The sequence below is a fragment of the Genypterus blacodes genome, unplaced genomic scaffold (assembly GCF_046128005.1).
Source record: "Genypterus blacodes isolate CSIRO-AG114 ecotype Tasmania unplaced genomic scaffold, CSIRO-AGI_Gbla_v1 ptg000067l_1, whole genome shotgun sequence".
Taxonomy (NCBI): domain Eukaryota; kingdom Metazoa; phylum Chordata; class Actinopteri; order Ophidiiformes; family Ophidiidae; genus Genypterus; species Genypterus blacodes.
The window spans coordinates 254,226-277,673 of record NW_027466879.1 but is presented as its reverse complement, the minus strand read 5'-3'; the positions used below and the strand labels follow the sequence as shown (position 1 = coordinate 277,673).

Genomic DNA, 23,448 nt, shown 5'->3' with positions numbered 1-23,448 from the left:
ACACACACGCACGCATGACAGAGGGGGCGAACGCAGGGCAGCCATGATACAGCGCCCGTGGAGCAGTTTTGGGGGTTCGGTGCCTTGCTCCAGGGCACCACGGCAGTGCCCCGGAGGCGAACTGCCAACTCTCCAGCTGCCAGTCTACTTTATTGAGTTCCTATCAAAACTTCAGCCGCTCCCCCCCAGGAGATACTGAACTCTCTCTTTGGCCAATCAGGATGCAGCTCTCATGACGACGCCACGACAAGAAATCAACAGCAAATATTTTAAAATACTGAATTTCCAGGTGCAACATTTCAAATATACAAGCAAACCGATGTCAATCTTTGCTAATCCTGTTCATGTGCTGATGGCATCGATTCTCCTCCATACAAACCCAACCAGCCGTCCTTCAAGCTGCTGATGATGTATCAAGTGGGTTAAAGATGTATTTTCTTCCTCGCTTGTCAGCGTTCCAAGCTCCAGTGAGCGAGCTGGAGGCCCGTCAGCTTCAGACTCCATCCTCACAGCAAAGTGTTGTCTCTCCAGAGTGATGGCACGCAGGGATCAATAGCTCATTTGAAAAGGCTATCGGTTCAAACGAACACTGTCATCAATATAGTCGCTTGTCCCACTCGCCTGGAATTGCAAAATAGATATTCATGATCCCTCCAGCAGAGTCAAACAGCTGGAGTAGAGTTTAATATGAAAGGCGTTGGGTATAGGAGATGTAGGAGAAGGTGAGAAGAGTTACATCCACAGCAGGAACTCATAATTAAGCAGCTGTCATGATTCCCTGACAGAGTTCCTGTGTGAGCTGAGACACGTTGAGGAGGAGCGTTGTGTGTGTGTGACAGACAGCAAGCTGCAGTGACTGATGATGACACAGTCGATCCAACCTGTCAGATGTTTTGTTTGCAGAGTTTTATTTCCCCACTTTGACATTTTGTTGTTGTTTAACCTGGTGATGCTCTCCTGCTCAGCACACAGATAAAGGAGGTTACACACACTTTGTGCCGTTCTCTGGGTGATGTAATGTTACATGTTGGGACATAGTGTCACATTCAGGTGTGTGTGGTTGTATTTCAGTTTGGAAGTTTTGTTTATTTCAGTTGGAAGTTGCTTCTGTTTGCTCTCTTCAGTGTTTTGATCCGTCTCCTTCCATTTGCGCCCCATTAGCTGCCAAATAGTGCTACTCTCTCCCTAATTGTGCTCCGTGGTAGAGATTTGGAAGGCGCCAGATCATGGAGTGGAAAATGGGTCAGGCAGTGTGTTTGTACCTTTTGAGCTGAGCGGTGAGAAGCCAAACGACACACACACTCCCATTTTCCACCAAACGCTCCTTTTTGTCCTCCCTACCCAGAGACCTGTATGCAGATTCAGCTCCATAACGACTCACCGAGCTCCATTAATTAAGCCCTGGGCCTGTTACTGTTTAGCACATGCACACACACATGCGCACACACTTCTGTTCAGCTTAGCATATTTTGATAGGTGAAAACAGCAGCCCATTAATTAGTGTGGCGGTTTCAGAGATCCTGCCGCGCGTAGACAAGGTCACCGTAGCAACTTGCCCTCCGCTCATCCAGAGGTCCTTCGGCAGGCTCTCCAGCACATAGACAAGCCCGTTTCCTCCCCCCCTCTGGCCTTTAGTCTTAGCGCTTGGCATCCATGATTCAGGAGCCTCAGCCTCGCCTTTGATTCCCACCCAGATTGGAAATTACAGTTTCAAGCACTTAATGCCTTTTAAATTGTAATTCAGCGAGGATAAAAGATGGGCCAGCGTTTACAGAAACCGCTCTGAAATCTGCATCCCCTGCTTGAATACAGATTTCTGCTCTAAAGTATTTTTTCCATTTCAGTCTTGAAAGCGTTTCACAGAGGCAGCACTTGACGAAGCTGTAATGTTCCACTCTGGCTGCAGGGCCGAGGGTTTTACGGCGCAGGGTTGGAAATGGACTTCTTATTTTTCTTTCTTGCAGCGGGGGATTTGTGATACAAAGAGCAGGAGCAGAGAAGAATGGAGCCCCACAGCAGCAGCGAGGGCTCTATCATTAGTGGATCTACTTAATCCTTTCTTACATCACTATCCCTCTTGTTTCCCAGTTTTTCTTGGACAGCCTTTATTAACCCAAAGCTCCCCGCACCTCCTTCTCCTCAGAGCCGCCCCAGGTCCCAGAGCCGGACACCATATATGTCATATTCTCCCTCTCTGTAACGTTAATGATTGTAATGAATTCTTCCCTCTTAAGGAGTGGAAACAGTTTGTGAAATCTTTAATGATGCACTTTAACATCCAATACTAAAAACCCTCCTCTCCTGTGTTTAGCACCCAGATGTAAGCTCACCCTCTCTTACAAACAAAACATCAGTCACATCAACACACACAGCAGGAGGAAAGCGTGTGTGAGCTCGTGAGTGGAGTGTGTGTGTGTAACGCTGTCACTACCGCACTCGGCACGCTTCACTCTGAGACGCACACACACACACACACACACACACACACAATCTGAAGAAAATATGGAGACTTAGCTGCCAATTCCTCATGGATTAGTTACTGGTGTGCAGCAGGAAACGATGGAGGGGAGCTGACGTGTGTGTGTGGGTGCATGATATGTGAGCCACAATGTGACAGATTCAGTATTTTGAGAATCGTTTGACTTAAACTGTCAGGAGGGATGGCAGCGACACGACAGGCCGCCTGGCAGCAGACGAGGAAAACAGGGTTGTGTTTTATTTTTACGCTCCAGCACATAAGGACGAGAAAAAACATCAAGAGAGTATGAAGAACAGATTAGCTGCTTAAATTTGTGTGTGTGTGTGTGTGTGTGTGTGTGTGTGTGTGTGTGTGTGTGTGTGTGTGTGTGTGTGTGTGTGTGTGTGTGTGTGTGTGTGTGTGTGTGTGTGTGTGTGTGTGTGTGTGTGTGTGTGTGTGTGTGTGTGTGTGTGTCAAGTTTTCTCAGGGTCCTTTCCTCCTAAACGTCTTCATCATAATCTCCATTAAATCATCCCTGACCTCCAGCTTTCATGTGTGAATAATTCCAGGCATTAGACTGTGACACTTCAGAGTGAAAGCCATTACTTAGTGGCCTTCACGTCAGAAGAAGATGAACTCTCTCTCACTGCCATGTCCTCCTTTGCCTCCAGCACACTGAGCAGCAATAAAGTCTCCTAAACTTCATTCAGATAGTTTGTCAGATGAACGTCTACACTTCCATACATGAAGACTTTACAGGCCGCCACTCGCTGTACATCTCCTCTGAGTCTTTACTCAATCAATCTGCGCATTCTATCTAGATGTGCTTTAATGCAGGAGGACGTGTTTGTTTGCCTGCTGGCAGACATGTTAACACAGAGGCTGGTTACCGTCGCACTCTGTCAACATTCATCACACACACACACACACTCACTCACTTAATCAGAGATGAAACGCCCAACACAGCGCTAACATTCAGATTTAATGACAGTTAGCGTCGCCTTCAGAGTCAAGTGGCTGCGTCGGAGCGCTATCACCTGATTGCTGCAGAGTCAGAGCGCCGCCGCTTTCCTCCACGACTGCCGCTTCACGAGGCAGGTAAGGGATTGTTAGGGATGAGCTCGCTGGCGGCGGTGACGGTTGTGACAGCAGGGATGCACGTCACCACCCGGCGCTCCCAGGACACTGTGTACTCCTCAGAAGAAGGGAGTGTGCTCTGACACCAGGTCGGGGAGTAAACTATCTGTCAATCAGACGCAGCTATTTCTGTCTGAACAGGGAAGCTCGCCTCCGCTGAAACGGATTAGCTTGAATTTCAGCATCCACTCATTTACTACAGCCCACTTTCACTCCTTCACTCTTGTGCTGTGACCTTTGTTTGGTGCTTGTATCTTCTCTCTTTCTCCTCTGTGTTTCACTCTGGAGCTTCATTCATCTAAACTGCTCTTTTATTGATGAGGTTTTATTGATGACCCCCTGCAGTGACATCAGGATATTGGCTCCAACGTTCACTCACACAGACAACCAACATCTCAGAAGCAAATATTTGCTTCAGATATAGGTAGAAGAATAACCTTTGTATAAACTAAGGGAGAGCTTTTCCTTTGTTTGTTTGCCATTAAAATAACATGACATTTTTGAAAGCACTTTGTTTTACTCTTATATTATTAACTCTTTATAAAACAAATCTCTTTCTAATGATGTTGATCCTCAATGTTTGCCAAAGAACCACACATGTATTAGAAACACACTGACTATGATCCAGTTACATCCACTTTGCTGATGCCCTCCTCTTCCTCTTCCTCTTCCTCAGGCGTGCCACTGTCCACTCAGTGGGGTCCTCAGGGTTACTTCTATGCCATCCAGATCGCCCAGTACGGCTTGAGCCACTACAGCAAGAACCTGACGGAGCGTCCGCCGCACGTGGAGCTCTACGACGCGGCCGAGGAGCGGGACAGTCGGGCCGGGCCGGCGCCCTGGAGCGTCCCCAAAGGCTGCAGCCTCAGCCGCATCCACGACAAGACGAGAGCCACCTCCGTCCGCCAGTTCAGCGCTCCGGGTAAGTGAGTCCTCGGTGAGCAGAGAGACTAGCTCCTGGCCAGTCAGAAGCACCGCCGTGCAGGAAACACACTGAGGCCCGACCGCAGTGTGACAGATTCCTCAAATATGACATTTTAAGAAACCCATTTAATTCTATTGTGCTCACTTGACTCAGGCTCCTGGAGTTACATTTACTCTCCACCAGGTAGAGGAAGTGAAGTGAACTCTCAATATCACACCATGAGTGTGTGTGCAGCCTGTTTCATTACACTCCTAAAATTAATCTACAGGAGAAAACAAAGGAAACCAAGTCTTCCTCTTCGTCTTCCTCTTCTTTGTCCTAAAGAATAGATGCAGTATTATGATCAATCAGGGAGCAAAGTGATCCTGGGGTTATATCGCCTTTATATTTCCATTAAATTCAGTCGTTCCCTTAAAGGACTCAGGAGGCCGTTTGCTCGCTCAGTTGTGGACAAAAGCGTTCAAACCTGAAATCAAACCTCGGCCGTGTTTGATGGCTCCTAATTGACCAAAGCGACAAGATAACATGGAGCGTTTCATATTCTGAAACGGGTGAAGAGAGAGAAACCAGAGAGAGAGACCAGAGAGAGGGAGAGACCAGAGAGATGAACCAGGGAGAGCCCTCTCCTTCCTGCTCCTTCCCTCTCCTCTCTTCTCCTTCCCTCTCTCCACTTTCTTCCCTTCCTCTCCTCTCCACCACTCTCCTCTTCTCCTTCCTCTCCTCTCCCCTCTTCCACTCTCCTTTCCTCTCCCGCCTGTGTGTCCCGGCTTCTCTGCCTCCTCTGATGCGCCGTCTCCTGTAATTCTCCCTCTTCTCCTAATCCTTCCTCTCTCAACCTCATCATCGCCCATTCCGTGTCATCTCTGCTCTGGCTTATGCTTCCTCTCACCTCTGCAGCTCTCTCTCTCTCTCTCTCTGCCTCTCTCTCTCTCTGACACCATCATGTTTCCATTATTCCCTCCCTTTTCCCCCCTCGTTCCTTTCTTGTCTGTCCCAGTTCATGTTCCATCTCTCCTCACTCCTTTCCCACCCACTCATCCTAAACGTCCTAATCCTATTTCGCTCCATTCCCTTTTTGACTTAATATTCGCCTCTTTCATCATGCAGCCAACCGAGCAAACTTTCCTCATTTCCTCCCTCTGCTGCTGTCAGCTTCCTCTCCCTCCACTTCCTCCTACTCCCTTCTCTCCCTGTCTGACTCTTTCATGTTCCCTCTCCTCAGCGTATCTAGGGCAGCCGTGTTGAACAGCCTCTCAAACGCTCCTGACAACTGGATCAATGCTCCGTCCCCTGATAATAACCCAGCGTCTTTAATCTGCACATTCCTCCACCGCCACCGCACACCTTTGTATTTGCCCGATCCCCCCGAGGTTTGGACGACACGTCGGGAACGCGGCCTGTGCCAGTCAATCACCATTAGAATTAGCAGCTCAGCCCGAGGAGATGCGGCGGAGAAGCTTCTGTCACTTCATATGGAAGAGGGACTCACCGGAGCGGGAGGCTGTGGACGGACGGGAGGACACTTGTTTGCTCGCACTCGGGTCTTTGCCTCTGTGTGTGTGTGTGTGTGTGTGTGTGTGTGCTCCCTTTCTGTACCCGGCGTGTTTTACACCCACATATTTCCCGCCGCACGTCACTCCTGTCTCGTCCCTCATTGCTAAGCAGCCGGTGAGGCGGGTGCAGGAGATGGGATCTGGTCTATATTCCCCGCCCGTCCTTTATTGATGGCAGAGTAATCACAAGGCCAGAGTACAAATCCACTTACTCTCCGGATTGCCTTAAGTAATGGATTTATGAGTGCATTAAAGAGCCGTAGTCGTCCAGAGGCCCCTGCCAGACTGGCTCTCTCTCCTCCATCCTCCTCCTGATCGACTGTCTCCGCGTCTCCGTCGGTCCGTCTGCTTTCCCGACGGGAGATCTCTTTGTCTTCGGCTGTGGAGTGTCTTCTCGCGATGGCCGCGTTCCCACTCTGCCGGCTCTAAGAGCACTTTGGAGAGCCGTCATTTCATTACCTTGCTTTTCCTCGAGTCCCGCACACTTTGCTCGCTCTGTCCTTGGGGAGCTGTGACGCCTTGATTAGAAAAGGTTGCGGGTTGCAGTGCAGGCCGCGTAACGGGGAGAGAGAGGGAGAGAGGGAGAGAGAGAGAGAGAGAGGGGGGGGGGGGAGAGAGACAGGGAGAGAGAGTGAGTCTGGAAGCTGCTGGCACTTTGGGGTTTGAAATGAATTTAGAATTTCAATTGAATTCAACTGGCCTGAACTCGTCTCACACAGAGTTCACACACTGTCGGAGGAAGAGTCGTGGCAGTGTGAGATCCAGAAAGATGTTTGAGTCATGAAGGTGCTCACAGAGAAGCGGAGGAGAGGCTGCAGTGCTTCTCTCTGGGATCTTCTCTTCCTGTCTCTCCTCCATCTGCTTTCACCCATGTGTCCATAATTAAGCTCAATGTGCAGAGGCTGAACATCGGATGACAGACTTAGCGGTCTGAGCTGTCTGCCTGCCTGTCTGTCTGTCTGTCTGTTAAACCTCCTCTCTCTCTCTCTGCGTCCCCCCTCAGAGGCCTCTGAAGGCGTCTCCTTCCAGCTGGGAAACTCCAAGGACTTCATCCTGGCCTTGGACATCAAGTTCACCTCCAACGGCAGCGTGTCCGTCGTCCTGGAAACCACAGAGAAGGGTCCGCCCTTCGTCATCCACTACGTGACCAGCTCTCAGCTCATCGCCTTCAAGGACCGCGACATCACCTACGGCGTGGGGCCGCGGACCTCGTGGAGCACGCTGACCCGGGACCTGCTCACCGACCTCAGGAAGGGCGTGGGCCTGTCCAACACCAAGGCTGTCAAGGCCACCAAGGTGTGTGTGTGTGTGTGTGTGTGTGTGTGTGTGTGTGTGTGTGTGTGTGTGTGTGTGTGTGTGTGTGTGTGTGTGTGTGTGTGTGTTACAAGTTGAAGATGAAACTAACAGAAGTCAGATCACATGGTTAAGATAAACTACTTGTCATGTAATTATGGCCTCTAGTGATGTGATGTAATCTGTGTCTTGATGATGTCATTGTTGCATGGAGACGTTGGGACATAATACAGAATAATGTCTCAGTTTGTTATGAGGTTCTGTTGCCCTGTCTCTCCTCAGATCATGCCCAGACGCGTCGTTCGCTTGGTTCTCCACGGCCGCGGCTTCGTTGACAACATCACCGTCTCCACCACCGCCCACATGGCCGCCTTCTTCGCCGCCAGCGACTGGCTCCTGCGCAACCAGGACGAGCGCGGCGGCTGGCCCATCATGGTCACGCGCAAGCTGGGCGAAGGGTTCCGTCCCCTGGAGCCCGGCTGGTACTCGGCCATGGCCCAGGGTCAGGCCATGTCCACCCTGGTGAGGGCCTTCCTCCTCACCAAAGACCAGGCCTACCTCAGCGCGGCCCTGAAGGCGGTGGGACCCTACAAGGTGCCTTCAGCGCAGCACGGGGTCAAAGCCGTGTTCATGAACAAACACGACTGGTACGAAGAGTATCCCACCACGCCCAGCTCCTTCGTCCTCAACGGCTTCATCTACTCCCTGCTGGGTCTCTACGACGTGACCGAGACGGCGGGAGAGAAGCTGGGCAGGGAGGCGGGGCAGCTGTTCGCCCGCGGCATCGAGTCTCTGAAGGCCATGCTGCCGCTATACGACACGGGCTCCGGGAGCATCTACGACCTGCGCCACTACATGCTGGGCACGGCGCCCAACCTGGCCCGCTGGGACTACCACACCACGCACATTAACCAGCTGCAGCTGGTGGCGTCCATAGACAACTCGCCCATCTTCAAGGATGTGGTGAAGCGCTGGAAGAACTACTTGAAAGGGATCCGAGCAAAGCACAACTGAGACAAACCTAACCAGTATAGAGTATACACTTCAAGGTATGGGTGGAGAAAACTGTGTGTGTGTACGTGTAGGTGTGTGTGAGCGTGTGTGTGTGTGTGTGTGTCCCAGTCTAGTTTAAAGTTCCTAGATGAGTTTGCTCCCCTGCAGCTCTCAGCTCTCATCCTGCTGGAGCTCAGGTGGGATGTTCTCTGCAGCAGTGACTGTAGCGCTCTTCATCCCCTCATCTCCTCATCTCCTCACCTCCTTATCTCCTCATCTCTTCATGTTTCTCTGGTTCTGGTTTGTAATTATGCACAAACCTACTTTCAAAGTTTTGTTCAGGAACATTGTGTGTGTGTGTGTGTGTGTGTGTGGTTGTGTGTGTATGTGGTTGTGTGTGTGTGTGTGTGTGTGTGTGTGTGTGTGTGTGTGTGTGTGTGTGTGTGTGTGAGAGAGTCTCAAAATAGCAATCTACAATGTAATTGAAAGGAAACAGACCCCCGTGTTATTTTTATTGATCACTTTGTTCAATATTCTCTAGTTTGTGTTTCTTCTCCAATCGTAACTTTTTTAATTCTTTTATCAGATTCACAGTTTATTGACTCTAATAAAGTGTACATACAGAGATCATGATGAAGATTGACCAACAGAAGGGTCAAGACCATATAGAATACTGAAAGATTTTATTGAAATCTTTTCCCCCGCATCAGTTGATTGATCTCTGTCATCAAAAATTCCAGAACTCATTTTTTCATGAAGGCTGTCAGGACGAAGCTGAGGAAGAGGAAGGAGAGCCACACAAACTCTGTACAGCTGTGTGTGTGTGTGTGTGTGTGTGTGTGTGTGTGTGTGTGTGTGTGTGTGTGTGTGTGTGTGTGTGTGTGTGTGTGTGTGTGTGTGTGTGTGTGTGTCTGTGACTCCTCCAGCTGTGATCTAAACTCTTCTCTCAAACCTAAAAGATTCATGATTTAAGAAAGAAATCATTCCATCAGATCTAAACTCAGTGTCGAGTGGTCTTGGTATCAAAGGATCCACTGACTGATTAGTTCTTTTTGGTTGTGTTTCATGCCTGTGAGCCTCAGGGGGCCGGACGCCTCAGACCGCCTGATTTGATTCCAGGTGGCTAAAGGAGCTCCGGCTCTCTTCTTCCTCCTCACCTCCTCACCACAATCTCATTATGTGGGTCTGAACCTGTGTAGCACGCCGCTGATGGTTGTGTTATGCGGGCGGGGAGGGGGCGGAGCCTGCATGACTCAATCTTAGATCGTATTTCAGGTAGCACGTCTCCCCACACACACTCACACACTCACACACGCCTGTCACAGCCTCAGGCGCCACGTCACTGTCGGCTCCCGTCCGTAGCCGTAATCGGCAGCGAGTGTGGCCGCTGGGATAATGAGGCGAGCAGCCGCCGCATCACTGTGACTGAGTGGAGCTCGGGTGCAACGCAGCAGCTCACACAGATCTACAGATTGTGTGTTTGGGATCCCAGCTGAGGCCGTTTAACAACAGCACGGCCACACACACACACACACACACACTCACACACACTCACACCAGGAAGGAACACGGCGCTCAGGTCCCAGGATGTGGACTGAGGGAGGAACTACAGCAGAGGAAGTTGTTCTTGACCAAAACTATAATCAACCGCCACTACCCGTCCCCACAGTGATGGAGACATGAACACACACACACACACACACACACATACACACACACACACACACACACACACACACACACACACACACACGGCGAGTGGCTGTAGCTTGAAATCCCAGAATCTGGCTTCAGATGATTTGCGTCACCTGACCGTTGCTGTGCTACATTTTAACTTTCTTTTAGTTGACTTTGCCTCTTTGACCTCCTGAGATTGTTGTTTCCTTAGAAACTAATACAAGTGTAGGTGGTGGAGACGTGTGTGTGTGTGTGTGTGTGTGTGTGTGCGTGCGTGCGTGTGTGCAGAGGAGGCTGCAGCTCCGGCTCGGCCTGGCGTCTTTGCAGAATATTCAAATCACCGTTCTCTCAATCTCCGGCCGAGCTTAAAGGTGGCGAGGAGTCGAGCCTCATTCAACCGCGCATTCGTCTCAATCCTGACCTCTTGGCCTCCGAGCGGGGAGAGAGAAGTTTGCCGATACGCGTTCCAATCCGCCCGGCGAGTAGGGAGGGATGAGTCAGCGCTCATTGGCATCGCGCTCGCAAACCAAACACACTGAGCGCTCCACATCAATGAGGCGTCCATTGATCCGCCGTCACAGGAAGCTTTATTAATGCAAGCAGGGGAATCAGGGGAGATTAATGGAACTGGGCCCAGTTTGCTCCTCTGAACATGGTGAGATGGAGGAAATCGTTTCTTCCTCCCGCCCCTCCTCCCCTCGTTTGTCTTCACGTTTGCTGGATGGGAGGTTTACAGAGGAAGCGAGTCGGGTGGTTTAGCTGTAAGATCGGCCCGGAGGAAGAAGAAGGGGGATGAGTTTCCTGTTTGGGTCAGAAGGAATCCGTTCCCTCTGTGAGTCCACTTCCTTCCTGCTCCACTCTGAGCTTTGGTTTGAGCCCCGGAGACCCTCAGGACTCAGGGACCCTTTAGACGCCTGGCCCCAGGTGTGAGAGAGAGAGAGAGAGAGAGATAGAGATCAGACCTGAGTGTGTTTGAGGAGCATTTGTTCTACTTTATGAGTGCAAATCCACATTGTTGTTGTTTTGTTTCCTGGTCGTATTTTCTTTTTAATACTTTGGACAGGATCAATAGAAATAGAGAACAAACTGTCAGGAAGTGTGTGTGTGTGTGTGTGTGTGTGTGTGTGGGTGTGTGTGTGTGTGTGTGTGTGTGTGTGTGTGTTCACTAGTTCTATTTTGTTTATGCCAAAGTCTGACTGATTCAAGTACATTTGAATTTGTATATTTTTGCTCAGATCACCCAGCATTTAATTTAAATCCACAAAGAGACGCTGCTGCCTTCAGAGAAGTTCAAGCAGACAGAGTCTCCTGTGTTTGATAGAATTTAGCCAAGTGTGTGTGAAACTCACTTATCCTAAAGGGGGACGTGTGCAACTAGAGAGCTCAGAGTCTCTCTCTCTCTCTCTCTCCTCTCTCTCTCTCTCTCCTCTCTCTCTCTCTCTCCTCCTCTCCTCCTCTCCTCTCTCTCTCTCTCTCTCTCTCTCTGTCATCATCCAGTGTTTTAGTTGAGTTGTAATGTGTTGCAGAGGAGTCAAACGTGTTTGCTTTGATAGAAAAAGCACAAGTGTTCATCATCACATCCTTCATTTTGGATTTACTTTGTATTTTCCTTTCTTCTTTCAGGACAATGTGCCGCGCTTCCTTTAGAAAGCTGCTATGATTGTTTACTGTGTTTAGAGAACAGAGAGCTGTTTCACTTCATCATCTTCGTCTTGTTTCTGTTCCACTCAGACTGAACATACTGGCCGCCCAGGTCAAATGTGATTTATGCAATAAAATGTTTACCGGGGTCGTGACCCAGAGCGGTTCAACCAGAGACCCAGAGCGGTTGTACCAGAGACCCAGAGCGGTTGTACCAGAGACCCAGAGCGGTTGTACCAGAGACCCAGAGCGGTTGTACCAGAGACCCAGAGCGGTTGTACAGACTCTGCAATCCAAGCACAATGTGCACATGCTACCATTTTTTTAGTCCAAGGAAAGAGACGTGTTTATATACAGAGGAGATCTTTGTGCTTTAAGATGTTGCTTTTTAAAAAGGTGTACAAATAAAAGCATTTTTCTTAGATTCTTGTGTCGTGGTCTCGTCTCTCTCTCTCACACACACAGGTCAGAGGTCAGAGGTCAGCACAGTTTGACCTACAGGGATTAAACATCATTCATAAATATAAACTGTATTAGTCACACTGAGAGCAGAATCCACATCCATCTTCTTTAACTATTATATATTTCATGTTTGCACGCATTCAAAAACGTCTTCACACTCAAAATGTCTTGATTTGTTGCGGCTCTGACCTGAACTTCCTCCTGCTGGGTGAGACTCAGCTTTGCCTCTGAGCTCTCACAGATCTGTGTTTGCTGCCCCTCATGCATACACAGCTTTATAAAACGCCACAGCAGATTACTGGTTGAATCCTGACCTGTGACTTCAGTCTGAATATCAGGAAGGCGAGCGAGAGAAGAAGAGCGCACACGGACGCACAGAGCGAAGGAATTCAGCCTGAGAGCCTAGGAAAGACGCTCTTGTATTTTAAAAGATGAGCTCTTGACTTATGAAGTGTGTTTACAGAGTGTGAGTGTAATACAGAGGAAGAGGACGAGCAGAGGAGGCGTCTCTCTCTCTACATGCCTGAATCAATCAGATCACCATGGTGCAGAATCTGTCTGTTACTCGGCTTGTGGGTAATCATTGTCTCATATGTCAACATGCCCATGGTGACGCAGATGAAAATGTGCCGATTGAAAACACTGTTAGGAAAGTAAAACGACAATAACACTTGAAAGCTTTTCAGAATGAGTGTATTGATGCAGTGAGAGGTTGAGACACCTGAGAAGGACTGGACTCCATGCAGGCATTAATCCAGTGGAGCCGCACCGTCTCCCTGGCAGACACACACACTTCACCCCACGCGTCTCCTTCCTCCTCTCCTCACTTCTAACAGCATTAGCGTCTCTCCTGACAGGGACTTTGTCTCCCGCTCCTGTAATTAGCCTCCGCAGCCACAGCTACACAGAGGCGATGAGCTCAGCCCCTTCACAGCTCCTCTGCTGGCCTTTCTTCCTCCTCCTCCGCTGCCACTGAAAGGCTGCGGTGAAATTACAGGAGTCCTGGATGCTTCAGAGACTGTGTGGGCCCATAAATCCCCCACTTCATGAGATCAGCACAGCAGTCAAGCCAGCAGTGTTGCATCTGTGTGTGTGTGTGTGTGTGTGTGTGTCTGTGTCTGTGTCTGTGTATGTGTGTGTGGCCTGGGTAGTCGAGGGCAGTAATATGAACTGAATATTTGGCTTTGAGAAGTGAGGAAAGTGTTAAATTCTGTCAGAGCTGCAAAACTTCAGCTTCAGGCCGAAATAAAGCAGTGAGACATGAAAGCTTTATGTTTTTCCTTCTGTAACATTATCACTGAACATGTTCAAGCCACAGGGGTGAGACCTAATATGACCTGTTTTCACTCACTGTGATCAGTAGTACTTATCTTTTCTGAACACATGTAAATCAGCTGATGTCCTCTTTAAAGCTTTAACATCAGATCCTACCTTATTATATCTCACCTCATGTTAATACACTGTATCTTAATGTCTTATACGGGCATATATAATGACATATTGTATATAATGACATATATAAGACCCAGATGTTGTGAAGTGGAAACAGATTCACTGCAGGTTGAGTTCAGCAGGGAAAGTTAGTGTGAGAGTCCAAACTTTAACAAGGGTAAAAATGAAATGACACCATCAATAATCTATCAGGACATCTGCCTCACACACTTTGAGACACGGCACACATCTCATCAACCTGCCAAAGCCACCATGGAGGCTGCAGCACTGAGAGCAGCTGTAGAGTCTGAGTCTGAGTCCAGCACCCGTCTGTCCATCTCAACCACACACTGCTGTTTACAGAGAGGAAGAGTTTCAGGCCGCAGCTTCCACCTTCAGGATCATCATCAACTCTATTTCCTGTTGTGTTGTATTCACCCTAACACACATTTACATTTGTAAGTTGTTCAATCAAAAAGGGGATTACAAATGTCATTCTGATTCTGTGGGCCTCACTGGGTACGACTGTCTGTCAAACCGGATAAGAAGTCAACAAAAAGTGTTTCCATACTGAGGAAAACAATGTTTGCATCAGCAGCAGCAGAGCCTCAGTCAATGAATGCATAATGTGAGGAGCTGCTTAGCAGTTGTGCTGATGGTACACAAACTTTGGGGACTCGCCGCAGGAGGCTCAGCTCGGCTCAGTGTGTGTGTGTGTGTGTGTGTGCGGAGGGGGAACCTGGCCTGAAGCGACCTTGTTCCTCTCTGTCATTAACAGCAGATAGCAGAAGGTCTGTGCTTCTCTGCAGTGATGCACCTGAATGAAAAACAAACAGCTTTACAGTGGAAGGTCACAGAGAGGGGAGAGAGGAGCAATGGAGCGTTAAGGAAGAAGAAAAATGAAAACGAGTAGTTTTGCTGATCAACTAATTCCTGCTGCATTAAAGTCTCACTCTTCTCTACTTGTTTCACTTCTTCATGCCGCAGACACAAGAGTGAGGCTAAACCCAAATCCATCGGGCTTCTGTTTGAAAACAGTGACACCTGGTGGTAAGATGTGATAATGTCAATATCAGAACGTGCACAAGCATAAACACTCTGAGCTTATTACAATAACTGCAGCATATATATAAATCATATAAAGTTTTCTCTCTGAAACTTTATGATCCCCTGCTGTCTCATGCATCAGACGAACAGGTCAAACTGATGCTGGACGTCTTTCACACCTGCGGTTCTTTAAATTGCCCTAGTGGAGCTCACAGTGCCCCCTAGTGGTAGAGAAGAGTCTGGACCCCTGAACAGAACCTGATGTGGCAAATTCATTCATGCATTCATTACCATTCTTATAAAAGGTGTTATTGTTATTGTTGTTCAGGTTCAGTATTCTGGGTTATAGTGTGAACTCCTGAGATCCACATGATTTTCTTTGTTTTGTTTTGCTTCTTGGATGTTTTGTTTCCTTCGCTCCACATCGTGATTCAAAGTTTAATTGATCACCAAATGAGTTCTTTGTTTGGCTTAATAAGTTAACAGCAGAAAAGATCAGTCCTGACCATGGTAGCTGCACGTACACACACACACACACACACACACACACACACACACACTTTTTTTCAAAACTCCTATTTGTTAGTCTATAGTTTAGTTTAGACCCTCACTAGCACAGACTTTGTTTACGGTCTTGCAAGGTTTGATAACTGACATATTAACTGTACTGTCAGCCAAACCACACACACGTCTAGTCCAGCACACACACACACACACACACACACACACACACACACACACACACACACACACACACACACACACACACACACACACACTCACAGAATAATCAAAAATCTATTGATAGTCTGGAGTCGGGTCAAAGGTCACCGTCTCATCCTTTATGTTTCCCTTCATGTTACTGACTTTTTAAGATATTGAGGATTGTAATAAAATCAGTTTGAGAATAATGAGCTCTTGCCCTTTGACCTCAGAGATAAAGCATTAACGTTGTGTTTAAACCAAAGCAGGCGTGACCTCCTGTTACATCTCACACAGATGATTATAGATTTAAGATTTCTGACACGTCCACTTTCACTAGATGTTGTTTCTTTGCGCAAACTGAGAAACAATCCAGCAATAATTCCTGCTGCTTCCTGACGCTGTGGCGGCATTACATCGCTTCAGAGTTTAAACTAGCTAAGCCTCCCGCCCGCTGTGGGTCGAATCCCTGGGCGTGACCGCCTCTGCCGGCCCGAGGGCGCAAAGTGCCAGGGCGACTGTGTTGACGTTCATGCCAGAACGATTCACACCCTTTATTCATGATCTGAGCCTGAGCTGGTCCGGCTGAAACTCACTGCTGCTCCCACTGTGAGCTGAGGGAAACGGCTTCCGAGGCGCCATTCATGTCAATCACAGCTGTTTGTTTCTGTAGGGGGCGATTTTACACTCAAACCTGCTGGACTGGCTGAGCTGTCATCTTTTAGTGACAGGAGGATGCAGTCTGAATCTGACTGAGGATGAAGATTAAAGAGGAGAGAAGAGAAGAGAAGAGCAGAGGAGTTAAATGCATTCCTTTATATCATCGCCTTCTATTGTGGCCACACAACCGGGGCCGGAACCAGAGTTTGGGAATGACTGAGGTCCCATTATCTATTATAACCTGTGTGTGTGTGTGTGTGTGTGTGAGAGTGTGTGTGTGTACATGAACCTGTATTGATTGAACATATCTCTTGGTTTTTCCCTCCACTTCTTCACTTTGTTATTCACTGAAATGACGACAGATTCAAACACAAATAAGTTAGGAACAGGAATTCTTTTCTTTTCTTTACTAATGACTAATCTTCCAAACACGTACTCCTTTTCCGCGTCTTCTATCTTCTTCTTCTACCTTCTATCTTACTGTGTAACCTATTCCTGCATCATTTGGATCATTGAGGTGGATCATTATCTTACATCAGGCTGATGAACTTGAAGTGTGTGAGCAGGGGGACGTCCCCATGTTGGCCACCACACACACACACACACACACACACACACACACACACACACACACACACACACACACACACACTGTTTATATGGTTATATATCCCATGTTTGTTTATCTGTGAGTGTACCTTTGTGTGTTTGTCCACATTCCCCTCCACCTGCAGAGAAGGAGGGAGGGGGGAGGAAGGAGGAGGAGGAGGAGGAGGAGGAGTGGCACAGGTAGACTGGATATTCTCGCTGGGTTTGCAGAGGGAGGAGAAGAAGGGGAGGAACCTGAAGAACGGCATGGCAACAAAGGCCTTATAAAGACGCAGAGGCGCCCGGCGCTCCACTCGGCCTCGCTCCATTTCCCTCCAGACAGCAGCAGCAGCAGCAGCAGCACCTTGGAGGAGTCATGCTCAGCCTCATCAAGGGGCCACGCGTCTTCAGCATCAACCAGGTGCCCAAAGTAAGTCTTCATATTCGCTGTTTGTCCGACTTTAATGACATTAAACTGGGTGACGCTGCCTGGAGACACGCAGGACAGGAGACTTCAACAGGATCATAATCATAATAATCATAATAATCATAATAATCATGAGCCAAAGGTGTGAGTGAGACGTTTTGTTTCTGAGCATTTATCATCATAAATCATCTCTGCTTCATTTAAATCAAATCACTGTCACATCTCAGTTACATCACATTAACATTCAAGTGGATTCATCTGTTTACTGAGGAGCGTTAAAGGAGCTGCAGCACCACGTTTACAGATCACACTGGATGGAAACAAACCTTTGACATACAATTCCACACATGGCGTTTCCCTCTCCAGGTGTTCCATGAGCGCGGCATCATCTCGGGGTACCGTCACCCCCACAGCTCAGCCACAGACTGCATCTTCAGCCTCTTCCAGCTGACCAATGAGACGCTCAACATCTGGACCCACTTCCTGCCCACCTGGTACACAACTAATTGATCACTCTTGTAATGACTCACACACACACACACACACACACACACACACACACACACACACACACACACACACGCACACACACACACACACACACACACTCGGGCTTCCTTGGTCATATTTTACGCTGTCTGTATTCATTCCAATGATGTCACCGCTGTTCTGTTTACGACCCAGACAGCCTTTAACTTGAACATTCTGAAGTTCATTCTTCTTCTTCTTCACCTCGTGTGTGATGTCAGGTATTTGTTTGTCTAAATTCTAACACATCCACAGCAGCTTGACAATGTTTTCATACTCAAGTTCATCTCTTTTCCCCTGTTTGGTGCAGCCCAAATGGAATGTTGCGCAACTTGCAAAACCTGTGTGTGTGTGTGTGTGTGTGTGCGTGTGTGTGTGTGTGTGTGTGGAGATCGGCCTCAGATCTGCACTCATTGTGATGGAAGGTGCTGCTGGAGTAGTTATGAGCTCAGATGTGGCTCAGGCCTGTTTGGCTCACACATCCATCTTCTGCTCCAGAGACGCTGCAGCAGGAGGAACGCTTGGCTTCAATCACTCTGGTTGTGTGATCGCAGGATGAGCGGCCATAGAGGCGGTGTGTGTGTGTTTAGAATCAATTTACAGCTTATTAACCGCCACCAGAAAGCCACAGAAAGCCCCCACATACAAAAGGAAAAAGGTGGAGAATGAAGATAAGCAGTATAAACACTTATGACATCACCATCAGAATGCTACTATATGAACCTTAAACACGTAAATGATGTTATTGTTCCTGAGTTAACAGAACAACAGCCACAGTAGTTTTGTCACTGAGCACAGGGGCTTGTGTTTACACGTGCTTGTGTGTGTGTGTGTGTGTGTGTGTGTGCTTGTGTGTGTGTGTGTGTGTGTGTGTGTGTGTGTGTGTGTGTGTATTGGGATATTAAGACACTACAATGGTTTGTGCGCTTTGTTCTCCTCCCTGCAGAGATGCCAGTTGCTTTGACTGCGTGGTCCATGGAGAAGGAGAGTGTGTGTGTTTGTGTGGGTGGGCAGGATGTGTGTGAGGGCACAGGGGTGTGTGTGTCAAGGGGCTCAGCGTCGAGCAACCAACTAGCTGCTAATGAGCGGATCTTGAGTTCCCACCATTAAGGAGCTGTTCAGTGACGAGGAAACGCACAAATAAGGTGGATTTGTTAATGAGGCGCAGTGAGACGGAGCCACACACACACACACACACACACACACACACACACACACACACACACACACACACACCCTGTATACAAGTGTGTACTGTTATGTAAGAGTGTGTGAGTGAATGAGACATATGAGTGAATCCTCTGCAGCACCGTCGTGCACCTGAAGGGGAATCAGCGTGTGTGTGTGCGTACCCTGCTGTGATGAAGCTTTAACACTCTCACGCTGAACATCAACAAGTACTTTGTATCACTGACTCTCGCTTGGTCTCTCTCTCTCTCTCTCTCTCTCTCTCTCTCTCTCTCTCTCTCCCCCCCCTCTCTCTCTCTCTCGCTCTCTGTATCATTTCTTTGTCATTCATGTCTGTCCCACCTGGCTGCTTCTGTAGAGAGACTCTCTCTCTCTCTCTCTCACTCTCTCTCTCTCTCTCTCTCTCTCTCTCTCTCTCTGTCTCTTTCTGAGACATGGTTGAATCAGCTCCATGTTGACGGCCGCGTGTGTGTGTGTGTTTGTGTGTGTGTGTGTATGAACGCTGCGCTCCCTTGTAATTTAATGCCACAGAAGTGTGACTACACACACTCCTTGTAACTGGATTTCTTCTATAAATCATTAGAACCTACGTCTACATTCTTACATTACATCATACAGACTTCAGACAGAGCTGAAGAAGCCTTATGGGTCAGAGGTGAAACATCTTCAAGCCTTAACCTTCTCCTTGGATACCAGGACCTGGAGGACTGAGAACCTTCACATCTACATCAGACAAACCTGCAGTGTCATCAATCATAACCTCCTCTCCAATCATTCATGTCTCCTGTCAGGTACTTCCTGTGGCTGCTGATGACGGCGGCGTGGCAGGACGCCTTCACCTGGCCTCTGCTGGTCTTCCTGCTCTCCTGCTGCGTCTATCCGCTGGCCTCCAGCTGTGCTCACACCTTCAGCACCATGTCGCCCCGGGCACGACACATCTGCTTCTTCTTTGACTACGCTGCGCTCAGTTTCTACAGCCTGGGTGAGTGTGTGTGTGTGTGTGTGTGTGATGGGGCCATGTGAACGGAGGATGACTTCTCTTTTGATGGGAGTGTGATGTTTAAAGGGTTAAACTGTCTGTGTTCTCCTCCTCCCCCTCCTCCTCAGGATCAGCCATGACGTACTCAGCCTATGTGTTCCCTGACAAGTGGGTGAACGGCTCCTTCCATCAGTACTACTTACCCATCGCTGTGTTCAACACCGCCGCCTGCACCGGCCTGTCCTGCTACTCCAGGTACGGCTGGATCAGGGGACAAGGACTCAACTCAACCTTTATAGCTTCATTTATATAAATAGTAGAATGGTTTTGCTGTTTATCATTATATTCCACTTGTAAATTGTAAATCAGTTTGGTCTGATAATCCTGCCAAACAGTCTGATCAGTGTTTGGTTTGTGTGTGTGTGTGTGTGTGTGTGTGCCACTGTACGACAATCAGCACATCACACTGTACATGAAATGTCTCCTCCTGGTGTAATTTTTTTCCTTTCCTTCCTCTCCTTTCTCCTCTCAGGCTTGGTTTACCGTATCTACAGTATAACCATGACATCATCAAAAGGTAAAGACAAGAGGACGTATAGGTTTCATGTTTTCTCAGCCTTTAATGCCTGTAGTGATCATTATTATAATCATTATCTTATTGGCCCAGAGCTGATTGTAACTGAGTCCCTGCTGGTCGTTGTGTGTCGTTGTGTGTCGTTGTGTGTCGTTGTGTGTCGCTCCTCTCCTAAAGCACAATTGTTCCCCTGGCACCTCCCTGTGTTTCTGCAGAGACAAACCCTAAACACCGCCTGGTTTCAGGTTGTGGGAGCTCAGGGCAGAGTGGTGGAACATGTTCTGTAACATCTCGGCTCGGCTGCGTTTCATTTAACAGAAACTCCAGCATGTTTACAAAGATCTGTGTAGGAACAGATGTTTAGAGAGTTTACAGCTCCATTCCTCTTCTAAAAGCTTCACTAAAAGGATTTATCACAGTAAACTAGAGCCCACAACATATTAACTGAAGGAAATTCAAGTTACAAGTCATTTCTTTCCCCATATTCTGTATTTCTCTCTTTCTCCTCTTTATTTCTCTGCATTCTTCTCCTGCTGCAGCTCAACGTCTCACATGCTGAAGTCTGCTGTATATAAATATCCTCTCTATTTCAAATTGCAGATTCCCAGAATGCAAGGGTCCAAAGTACAGCAAACTCCTCCGAGTCGTTGCCTTTGCCTATCCGTTCCTGTTTGACAACATTCCTCTGTTCTACAGGGTAAGGCCCCATCTCTGCACCGCACATGCCTGACGGGATAGATGTGTGTGTGTGTGTGTGTGTGTGTGTGTGTGTGTGTGTGTGTGTGTGTGTGTGTGTGTGTAGAAGATGTATTTCTATTTTCTATGTATTTCTATATTGATCGGTATGCAGGGAATCATTTTAAAGGAATCTTAAAGCTAAATGACGTCTGCCAATCTAACCTTATCTATAATGAACTTCAGTGCAGCATGTGAACGCTTACATCAGAATCAGAATCATAATGTTCAGTCTGATTGCAAAAACAACAGAGGCCCTGACAGGCGTCATCTCTAATCTGTTTAATCTGAGATCACTGACGCATCTGGCTCAGATGCCATCACCGTCACTGGTTGGATGACCCACGACACACCTGTATTGTTTTGTTTCTATAGAAGAACTGCAGTGTGGTATGAGCAGACAAAACACGCTTAAACCGTCGCTACTGTAAATGTCATATTACTCATGACAGTTTCACAATACGGCGAGTAAATCAGCAGGTCAGAGCCTGAACACAACACCACACCACACACACACACACACACACACACACACACACACACACACACACACACACACACACACTGTGGCTCCCCCTGCAAAACAGGTGTTGGTTTATACACAAAGGTTTTGCCAATCACCAATGCTTTTTTGTTGTTCTTTTGTAAGATGATACACTCGAACACTTTCACAGAGGACAAACACGTGTTGTAGCCGAGCAGCAGCTCCCCTGACAGAAACTAAACAAAGGAAGTTAAGCCTCATTAGGAAATGTGACAACGATGACAGCAGTTTCCACTTTTGTGAATAATGGTGAGGGTACTGTAATCTATAATGTGCTGTGTGTGTGTGTGTCCAGGTGTTCCTGTGTGTGGGGGAAGGCTGCACAGACAACGACACCAACATCCTCCACTACTACCACATCGCCTTGGCTCTGCTCACGGGCTTCCTGTTTGCCACACACCTGCCTGAGCGTCTGGCCCCCGGCAGCTTCGACTTCATTGGTGAGACTCCTGAGGGATTCTCTATACATAAAGTTAATTCTGATGGATGATGATTATGATGAAGGTGTTCAGGTCCAGGGGACATTCTCCACTCGTATGTGACTAAGTGACAAAGGATTTTGCAGAAATACAAAGAAATACCTCCAGCAGATCAGATAAAGAAGCAGATAAACACTTACAGCATTGAACCTCGGCTTAGAGTCTCATCAAACAGTTTGTCCAGCTTCTCGTTCGCCCCGCTCAGACCCACATTAAAGTGTGAAATCACTGTAAAGCATAACTAGATATAACCAGGAATAGATGAGAGTTTGTGTTTTCATTGGAGTTCTTCTAGCTGTGGATCATTTGCCCAGTGAGGACTTGTTTGTTGTTTCTCCGGTGCCGAGCTCAACCACAACACTCCTGCTCCCTCTGCAGGTCACAGCCACCAACTGTTCCACGTGTGCGGCATCCTGGGAACCATCTTCCAGATGAAGGCCATCGAGCAGGACATGACCACGCGGCGCCACTGGCTCCTCACACACTCTCTCCCCATTACCTTCACTAACTCGGTGTGTGCGGCGCTGCTGTGTTTGCTGGTGAACTTGGCCATCGTCGTTGTGTACAGTCTTCCACTGCTCTCGTCCTCTGGCCGCCCAGGAGGGAAACCCAGTTAAAGTCCTTAAAGGCCCATGCGACTGCTGGAAACAAAAGGCGCAGGGGTCAACAAAGGTCATCAAACATGGAGGCTCTAGCTCACTATTGACCATAAAAAAGAATACAATCAAGTTAGCCATGATTCTGTCCTTCCTGCAGCCAAACCTGCTGCCTTCACTGACGGCTGTCCAGTGTGAGTAATCTCAAAATAAGGGTTTAAACTTGTTGTCATTAATGAGTTACTAACTGATGTGTTTCTCAGGAAACTTGTGCCTTGAAGCTACAAAGGTAGCATGTTAGCTACATTTAGGCACATTGTACAAATGTGTAACTTTATATTGTATTGTTCTTTTCCTAATTTCTCTGATTTCCACACATGAAGGGACAAGCAGAGGGGGACAGAGATAACTCTGAATGTAAAATGCTAATCTAATGATGATTGTTATTCTGAATTTGAATGTGTTCACATATTTATTGGTTCCTGATGTATTTTTTTTTGCTGTCACAGGAACAAGAATGAAGTAAACACAGCGTGGTTTTAAAACGCAAAATTATGACGGAGAATGTAACAGGATCTAAACAGGCCTCTCAGCTCCTTAAAGTATCTCTTATTGACCTCAACTCAATGCACTAATTCCGACGGGACAAGGTCGAAAGATCAGTTATCATGAATGTTTAAGTGTGTATGTGCTGTAGATATACACTCTGTGATAATGTCACAGTTTTTACATGTCATAGAAAACTGAAAGTATTTAAATAATGTTATTTATTGTTTGTTCAAATAAATGATAAAATATGTATTCCTGTGTGTCATTCTTTCTTTGTACAGT

The 23,448-nt window shown here is 47.7% G+C and overlaps 2 protein-coding genes across 4 annotated transcripts in view; both read left to right on the top strand.

Moving 5' to 3' along the window:
- Nucleotides 1-12,057, top strand: part of glceb (glucuronic acid epimerase b) — a 39,529-nt gene extending 27,472 nt beyond the window's left edge. For 2 of the 3 annotated variants that reach the window (XM_076155749.1, XM_076155748.1), the window contains 3 exons: nucleotides 4,272-4,517; nucleotides 7,077-7,369; nucleotides 7,649-12,057. In XM_076155749.1, the coding sequence (XP_076011864.1) occupies nucleotides 4,272-4,517; nucleotides 7,077-7,369; nucleotides 7,649-8,380 (1,271 nt within the window). In that variant the 3' untranslated portion in view covers nucleotides 8,381-12,057. The remainder of the gene's footprint in view (nucleotides 1-4,271; nucleotides 4,518-7,076; nucleotides 7,370-7,648) is intronic. The other variant, XM_076155750.1, reaches the window with a different exon arrangement.
- Nucleotides 12,058-16,848: 4,791 nt separating this feature from the next.
- On the top strand, nucleotides 16,849-23,416 carry LOC143005086 (membrane progestin receptor gamma-B-like). The gene is made up of 8 exons (XM_076156331.1): nucleotides 16,849-16,997; nucleotides 17,361-17,488; nucleotides 19,502-19,692; nucleotides 19,818-19,944; nucleotides 20,222-20,266; nucleotides 20,864-20,960; nucleotides 21,838-21,982; nucleotides 22,400-23,416. The coding sequence occupies exons 1-8, from the start codon at nucleotides 16,944-16,946 to the stop codon at nucleotides 22,636-22,638; spliced, it is 1,026 nt and encodes a 341-aa protein (XP_076012446.1). The 5' UTR covers nucleotides 16,849-16,943; the 3' UTR covers nucleotides 22,639-23,416.
- The last annotated feature ends 32 nt before the right edge of the window (nucleotides 23,417-23,448 follow it).